The sequence below is a fragment of the Mus caroli genome, chromosome 18 (assembly GCF_900094665.2).
Source record: "Mus caroli chromosome 18, CAROLI_EIJ_v1.1, whole genome shotgun sequence".
Taxonomy (NCBI): Eukaryota; Metazoa; Chordata; class Mammalia; order Rodentia; family Muridae; genus Mus; species Mus caroli.
This window is the reverse complement of record NC_034587.1, coordinates 57,467,904-57,476,200: the sequence shown is the minus strand read 5'-3', so window position 1 is coordinate 57,476,200 and position 8,297 is coordinate 57,467,904. Positions and strand designations below refer to the sequence as shown.

The window sequence follows — 8,297 nt, the reverse complement described above, 5'->3', positions numbered from 1 at the left end:
GGGAGCAGGGGTGTAGGGAGCAGGGGTGTGGGGAGCAGGGACATGAGGGCATTGCAGGGGTGTGGGGAGCAGGGGCAGCTTTGCTGACAGCTTAGATTCTGGGAGAGAATAAGATGGGGAGCTGGCAGTGGGCAAGGAGTTGAGCATGTATATCCTTGGCAGAGGATGCGGAGTTGGGGTAACTCTGGATGTTTAGGGTCCTGTGTTTACAGCCAGGCTATTGCTGCAGTGGGCATGGACACTTTGCCATGGGATGAAATACATCCAGATTGCCCTTTCCCTTTCTGTCTCCAGATCTTGGTCTTGGATGGCAAACTGCTGCGAACAGAACCTGCCAAAGTCATGGACACAGTGCAGAAATTCCTCGGGGTGACCAGCACTGTTGACTACCATAAAACCTTGGCGTAAGTGTTGCCTTGGCCTTTGCATGAGTTGGTTTCCCTGGCCCCGAGTCTGGGCCAGGAAAACAAAGGTTTGATTGGCTGGGAGAGACCAAGGGTTGATTCAAGTTAGTAAGAAAACATGCACTTCTTCCCCGCGATGACTCTGTAACAGAGAAGTGAGTGTTCAGATGGCTTCAGCCACGGAAGTAAAGCTTTGGTCTTAGGAGAAGGGCGCAGTGACTCTCCTGTGCTCTCCACCTTGGAACATTCTCTTCAGTGCAAGCTGGGCTCTTGTCTAAACAAGGTAGCTACATAGTAAGCGGCAGCCTAGGCCGCAGGGGCTTGGGTCTGGGGAGGCTGCTTCCCAGTGCTGTGCCCCGACAGGTAGCATGTCCCAGGAGAGGGGAATACATTTGTCCTCATTGGCTGCTTTCCTGGGAGTTTTACCTCCTCACCGGCAAGGATATCAGAGCTGGGACAGAAGGCGGTGCTTCTTGTGGAGGCCGGAAGCCATAGCGCCCTGAGCGGAGGCCGCTCTGTTGCTGGTATTTGGTTAGGACCGAGTAGGACCATTCCGTTTGGTTTTCTTCATCGCTGAGTTCTGCAGCTTTTGACAAGTCCTCTGGGTTTTGGAGTCTCCACTTGTCACTCTGGAGGTGGGGCTAAGGAGAATTGCTCATGTTTCCGAGGATTGGATTGCTGGACTGAGTGAGAAGTGTGAGCTACTCTGGGATCCACGCCGGTTTGTAGCACATGTTCTCTATGTGGCTGCTGCCATCTTGAAATTTGGGGGTTAAAGAAATCTTGGTTTCAGGGGCTGGTGAGATGGCTCAGTGGGTAAGAGCACCCGACTGCTCTTCCGAAGGTCCGAAGTTCAAATCCCAGCAACCACATGGTGGCTCATAACCACCCGTAATGAGATCTGACTCCCTCTTCTGGTGCATCTGAAGACAGCGACAGTGTACTTACATATAATAAATAATAAATAAAGAAATCTAAAAAAAAAAAAAAGAAATCTTGGTTTCATCACAAAAGAAAACAAACAAACCCTGCTGTGTATCAAGTTAGGGACTGCTCAGCAACTGTCTCCCTAGATTATGTGGGATTGGAAAGAGTCCACAGGGATTACAGAAGGAACGGGAGCTGCGCAGCCTGGACCAGAGTGACGTAGGACATGGAGAAAGGCACGTGCCCAAGCCAGCACGAGCTACAGATGGCAAGTGTCAGGCAGCATAGTGATAGAGTGGAGGAGACCACACGCCAGAACAAGGACGTGGCCTTGAGGAGGGAGGGCAGATCGCTAACCTATAGGCTTCTGACCTCTTCAGGTTTGATCCAAAGAAGGGATTTTGGTGCCAACTGCTTGAAGGAGGAAAAACCAAGTGTCTGGGAAAAAGCAAGGGACGGAAATATCCAGAGATGGACTTGGATGTGAGTGGGGGGTATGGTCTCAAGCTGCTGGGTGGGGGGAGTCCGTATTTGGGGAGGCCTTTTCTCTTTACCCTTGAGTATGGCAGTGGCCTTGGAACTCTTACACAGCAGTCATCCTCTAGAGAAGGAGATAGGGTTGGCTATAGGGGTGGTCAGTGTTTCTTTAGCCACACAAGTGTTGGTTAATTCTAGCGTGGGTGGCACTGTGGGTGCCTCCACACGCTAGGAAGCAGAGTCTAAGACAGGGGTACCCACACATGCACTGGGCATCCTGAGCAAGGGGTGTGGGCATAGACTAGATGGGTAGAGTTAAGGGCCATACCCCAGGATTTAAACCCGGGGAAGGGAGAGATGGCCCACCCTCGCAGGGGAGAACATTGTAAGAAAGCACGTTCAGGAAGGTCACAAGTCACAGACCGATCTTGGTTTTCTTTTCTTTTTCCTTTTTGTCGTTAGCTTTGATGAATGCTCTCTTGTCTGCTGTGGGTTTTGACCTTGGGTGTTGTGTTTTGGTGCCCCTCCCACGTGAGCATCTGGAAGCATCTCTATAGGACAGAGTGTGGTGTTACGGAGGGGATCATATATTGGCATGTCACCCCTGACCTGAGCTTTCTTCCCATTGCAGTCCCGAGCCTTCCTCAAGGATTACTACCGGGACCACAACATTGAGCTCTCTAAGCTGCTGTATAAGATGGGCCAGACACTGCCCACCTGGCTGCGGGAAGACCTCCAGAACACCAGGTAGCCTTGGCCACCACAGCCAGCCAGAACGCTTGTGTTCGCAGGGATGTCCTGCCTCACACTGAGCCAGACTGACCTGCCGAGAAGGAAGCTGGGCCCAGCCAGCCAAAAGCGACGAGCAATACTCTGCTGAGGCCCCCAGGGGCCGGAAGCCCAGGCAGGTCTGCAAGCGCCTCAGAGCATCCACCGCTGGATGCGTGGCCCGTGGGACCTCTGTGGTACCTGGGGGTCCATTCCGTTCCTGCGCAGCCTCCTTGCCTGGGGAGAGCACTTCCTGTTGTTGGAAGGTCATTTCCTGGTAGGAGGAGTCCTGGAGGCTCTCTCCTGTCCCTCACCGTGTCCTACCGTTCCTGTCCTGTCCTTTGTCATCCCCCCCCCCCCCCCCGCTGCTCCATCAGGATGTCCCCTCAGTATTAGCTGCCATAGTTCTTCTGTCCTTCGGACAGTAAAGGGGAAGAGCGCAGCTGGGCCTTTCGCCCAACCAGGGAGGACGACTGGGCATGTCCCTGAGGGTTTTGAGCCAGGCCCTGCCAGGGTTTAGCTAGGCACCCAGATGCACTCATTAGACTGAATGTGAGGGTGGCCATCTTGAGAGGACATACGACTCTGTATTTGGGTTATTATCACATCTCATCTCCCCTTTGGGAAAAGACTCTCTGGTCCCTATTGTATCCACCTAGTGCTCATGGTCTCTTGTAGGCCCTGGGCCACTGCCATGCCACTGGGCCCAGAGACGTGGGCCTCGGCCCCGTCCTGCTCACCTGGATGTGACATGTGGTGTTTCCTGTGGTAAAGGCTGAGGCGAGTCAGGAGTCTGCCAGTGTTCATAGTCCCATGTACATAGATTATTTCACAGCTGCCGCCTCGGCCCAGCAGACATGGCAGTCAGCAAGCAGTGCTGTCCGCTGCTTTGCCTAGCAACCTGTGGCCGAGGGTCCCCAGAGACCCCCTAACCTCCCAAATACTAAGAAGCTAAAGTATTTTAATATTTTGTGTTTTTTTTTTTCTTGGTGCCAGAGTTTATACCCTGGGTGCTGGGGTCGCACTGTGTTTTATATATATATATATATATATGAAATGTGTATATATATATTATATATTTTTTTTGGTTGGGTTTGTTTTTAATTCAGTCATATACAATGATGGCAAGCCCTAGCCTCAAAGAATGTCGTATCTTAATGCTAGAGAGTGAGGTGGAAAGGAAGGTGAGTGTCTGTGAGCACCCAGGCCTCAGGGCAAAGTCTTGAAGGGTCCTTCTTCCCTCTTCTGCAGAGGGACCAGAGATGCTAAGATGGAAAGGAAGACCAGCTCTCCCAAAATAGTATGGCTTTACAAAGCCTAGTGGCCGTGGGGTGTTTGGGCCACAGGGAAAGGCTGGCCTGGGGTGGGAGACCTGGGGCCCTGAGCTGGCCTCTCCCTCCCCTGTCACATGGTGCTAGGTTGGGGTCTGCTTTGGAGTAGGGTGCCCACAGGGACCCACAGAACTGTCTCCAGTCCCTGAAGACACAGGGTCTTTGGCTGGTTTCTGTTTGGATTCTGTTTCTGTCCCCCTTTTAACAATGTGAAGTGACTGAGGTTGGATTTCCTCTTCCTGCTACCCCAAGCCCCCACATCCCTTCAACTGCCAGTCCAGTATCCACCAGCCATCCGTTCTGACATCCTGACCATGCAAGGGTCCCAAGACGGGCACAAAGTGGGTCCAGGCATGGGAGGTGGCCTTGGTCAATGTCACAGAGCTGTTGGAAGCAGTGCCAAGAGCTAAATTCAGGCCCCTGATTCTGAGCCCCGTGCTCTTCCAGTACCACACTGCCTCTGAGCCTGCCTTCGGGACCCTACTGTGTTCCAGGTCCCATCTGTCCCTCAGTCACATAGCTGTGGTCATTCCAGGACATGGGGACAAACCACTCTTTCCCAGCCAGGTGCCTTTGAGCCTTCCCTTCCAAAACCTGCACTTTTCCCGCTGTGTTCTCTTGTTTCCAGAGTCCATCCATCTTACTAGCTGGGGTCGTCTTCATTATGAGCTATTCCCTCCTGGAGTTCTCCACTGTGGTGGAGAGTGTGGGATGCTCAGAGGGACCTGCGTGCATGGTTTTGGTGTGCAGAGAGCCATGTCACATCATGTTTCTCACTGGGGTCTTGGAACCTGTGGATCTCAGTCCCTATGTGATATGCTCAAATGCCCTGTCAAGAAACTAGAACCAGACTCAGGGTTAGGTCAGCATGCATGCCCTTAGCCACACTTCCCATCTGTCAGTGAAGATGGCTCCTATATTCTGAAAGGTACTCTGAGACCCTGTGAGAGCTGAGTTAGATGGTTGGAGTGGCCTTTAGATAGCATGCAGCTCTGTTAGTCTCTGCTTCTGGCCTCCAGTGAAAGCAAGCAGGTTTGAGACCCTGGCAGAGCAGGGGAGTGGTTCTCTCTGGTCCATTTCCCTCGAAGGCCCTGGAGACTGCTGCTGTGTCCGTTTTAGTGTTGGGCTTAGAGGCTGCCACAAGTTGCAGATGTGGGGTCTTGGGAAGTAGATACGTTCATCTTAGTATCTCTCAACTACAATGTCCACTGATTGACTGGAAACGTTTGGAAAAACACAAAACAAGTTGGAAGGAAATTACTTCTGTTGTTCAGGCCACACCCTGTCCCTTCTTCAGTCTCTACCAACAGCGTTTGCCTTATGGGTGCAGCTCACCGGCAGCTGCCTCATTCATTCCAGGTTCTAGAGCTTTCTATGGGGCAGGTACCTCGGCGAGCATAGGGGATGAGGACGAAGCTAAAATGGACCTTTCAAACCTCGATGTATGAGCAGTGGGTGCTTGTGAGTCTGCTCATTTCCAGAGGAGAAGTCCTGGCCTGCCCCACCCTAGAGCCCCCCACCCCCAGGTGTGTGAGTGGCAAGAGCAATCTCAGAACCGTCTCACCGTTGGGCTGTGACTGCCAGCCACCCTTCATCTAGACTGAAGGAGGTTAGCATTTGCCAGTTTGTTTTCTCTCTATATACATGTACGTATGTTTTAAAAGTAAGTTGCAGTATCATGAGACTATTTATCCCTAGTGTTGCCCTAAGAGGTAGGGCCTTCTACCAGACCAGCCAGTGCCACAGCCAAGACAGTAGCCCTGTCCCACTAACAGCCATTGTCTAGTCTGTACCTAAGGTTGTCTCCCAACCCCCATTATACCCCATTATTTTAGTATTGGATCCAGTCAGGGCAAGAACATTGTATGTTATTAAAAAGTTTCTTTGAAAGCTAAAAAGTTTTCCCTCTGCCCAACTCATTAAAAAAAAAAAAAAAAGTTTGGTTTTTGTTTGTTTGAGACAAGGTCTCATTATATAGCCCTGGCTAGCCTGGAATTTGTTATGCAGACCAGGTTAGCCCTGGAACTCATAGAGATCCACTTGACTCTCAAAAGCTGAGATTAAATGTCTGCACTTACCCGGCCCAGTTCAAAATGGTATTTTGTTTGTGTTTTTGAGACATGGTCTCATCATGTAAATCTGGCTGTCCTGGAAAATGTTATGTGAACCAGGCTGGCTTTGAACTCAGAGATCCATCTGCCTCTGCCTCCTGAGTTCTGGGATTAAATGTGTGTGCCACTTCTCCCATCCCCCAAATGGTATTCTTTTTAAGGCAGAGGGTATGTCGTCGTCTAGAAGTCCCACATTCCAGATCTGATTGTTTCCTCTTGTAGCTAGCCCACAGGCTTTCAAGGGTCATTCTCCTTCTTGTGTGGATGTGGCATTTCCTCTTGCCTGTAGTGAGCCTCCTTCCACAGCCCCCCAAGTGAGGGCCAAACCAGCTTGGGGGAGGGGAAAGAGCTCCTCCCCAAAGAGGCAACATCACATTGGGTAGGGGTTGAGGGCTCTGTGGGGTGGGATGGTCCTGCTGGACTGACCCTGGAGGGCCAGGCTAGGCACAGCTTAGAGGAGCCCGGCTGCCCCATGCTAAGCACAGCATCGGTCTTTCTCCATCTCTTCCCTTTTCTGTCTGTGTTTTGGTTTCCCTGCTTCTGTTCTGTGGTCCTGGGGTCTTCATTCTCTAGATGGTCAGTGTGCACTGGAGCAGGGATGAGACCTCAAGCTATGACAGGGAAGGCCTAGGAGAAAGGTGTCCTCTAGGCAGAGGCCTGAGAAGAGCACTGGGTGCAGCAGGCAGTCACGTGAAGGTCTTCCTCCATAAATGGAGATGGAGGCTTCAGCAGGGGGTTTCACATCCACACAAGAGGCAGCTGTGCTCTGTGTGATCTGAGGCTAGGAGTCTGCCCCCACCCCTCCCACCCCCAGGCCTTCCATGCAGTGCTGGGGTTAGGGTTGTCTGGCTGTGGGCTTGATATCCTTGCCAGCTCTGAGTAGCCGGGCAATGACTGAGGGCCAGCGGGAAGGCCAGGGGAGACTCCCTGAAATGTTTCACCTAAGAAGCTCCCCTCAACCTCTCTCCCTGGCCTGGAGGAGGATCCCAGAGGAAAGGGTTTTCTATGACTGAGCTAGCTTTTCTTATGGGTAAGAGGGCTCTTTTTGTAATTTGTGCATGAAATTCATGTTATTTCCTGGGGAGAGAAGAGGGCCAACTGAGTGGGTGGGGGGCACATGTGGGAAGCAGGCAGAGGTTTCCTTCCCTGGAGGGGTGGGGAGGGCTCACAGAGGGCATGCTACCTAGCTCACTGAAGAGGGCTCTTGAACCAGCCGTTTTGGGTTGTGTTAAATGTGGGAACTTTCCTCCATTAATGTACAATCTTGAACTAACTGCTAATAAAATGGGATTCTGTTTGTACATGTGGGTCTCATTCTTGTGTCTGACCTTTGCCTACAAGGGAAGGTGGAGATAGGAGGTTTGTGTCATGGCCTAAGTTTGCCCAACTTGCATCCTGACTTGGCCAAGACAGACCATTTCCCCTGGGCTCTAACTTGATGCCTTTTCGAATAAGGCAGAGACCTACCCCAGGGCAGCCTCGGGGCTCTCAGATGACTAAGAGCTTTTGGGCACAGGGATCTCAGAGTGCTTGGGTGCAACCACTGTCCCCAGAGGACCCTCAGAAGCTGGACTGGGGACATGCTGCTTTTATTCTGTGATCAGTAGTTCCCTTGTCCTTTAGGATATGGAATAAGTTGGACTTAGTGGCCTCACCTAGAGTGTGTGCCTGAAATGCAGATTCCCAGGCCCTGGCTTTAGAGATTGACCTACAGCAGGGATGGACAAGGCACTTTGAACGTATCTCCTGTACACTGAATGCTCTGCTTCTAGGGACCCAGACTCAGGTGGGAGGTTCCACAGGTCCCTCACTACCCAAGAAACTCTCAGGTAAAATGAGTGATTGTTGAGCCCCCCACCCCCCACCCCCCGCACCCGCCAGCTCACTAGGGACCTGTCTGCCTCGAGATTATCCTAGCGAGGACCAGAGGCTTCCCAGCAGAGAGATTCTGTCCTGATGTCTGCAGGGCAGGAAGCTAGGCCCAATCCCAGAATCCTCTTGAGAAGTGGTTATTCTGGGAGCCTTGTCCAAACCCACTTACCCAGAACTTGTGGGAGTGAAATGGAGCAGTGTGTACTCAAGACACTCTGGAGCTCAGAAAGCTCCGGGAACCAAGCTCCTATGTATGTGCCAGGGAAGAACTCCCCCCTCCCCACCTTGAAAAGAGGAGGGCAGGCATTTTGGAAACACTTGGGAGGAGAAGAGAGCCTAGGTTCCAGGTGGGCATACAGAGCTCCCCATGTGCAGCAGCCTCTCGGCTTGGCCAGCAGCAAGTGTCG

General features: G+C 52.0%; 1 protein-coding gene across 7 annotated transcripts in view; it reads left to right on the top strand.

Annotated features, from left to right (window-relative positions):
* The window catches only part of Ndst1 (N-deacetylase and N-sulfotransferase 1), a 63,307-nt gene extending 55,988 nt beyond the window's left edge, over nucleotides 1-7,319 (top strand). For all 7 annotated transcript variants that reach the window (XM_021150970.1, XM_021150973.1, XM_029471719.1 and 4 more), the window contains exons 13-15: nucleotides 295-404; nucleotides 1,712-1,814; nucleotides 2,440-7,319. In XM_021150970.1, coding sequence (XP_021006629.1) covers nucleotides 295-404; nucleotides 1,712-1,814; nucleotides 2,440-2,559 — 333 coding nt within the window. In that variant the 3' untranslated portion in view covers nucleotides 2,560-7,319. The remainder of the gene's footprint in view (nucleotides 1-294; nucleotides 405-1,711; nucleotides 1,815-2,439) is intronic.
* The last annotated feature ends 978 nt before the right edge of the window (nucleotides 7,320-8,297 follow it).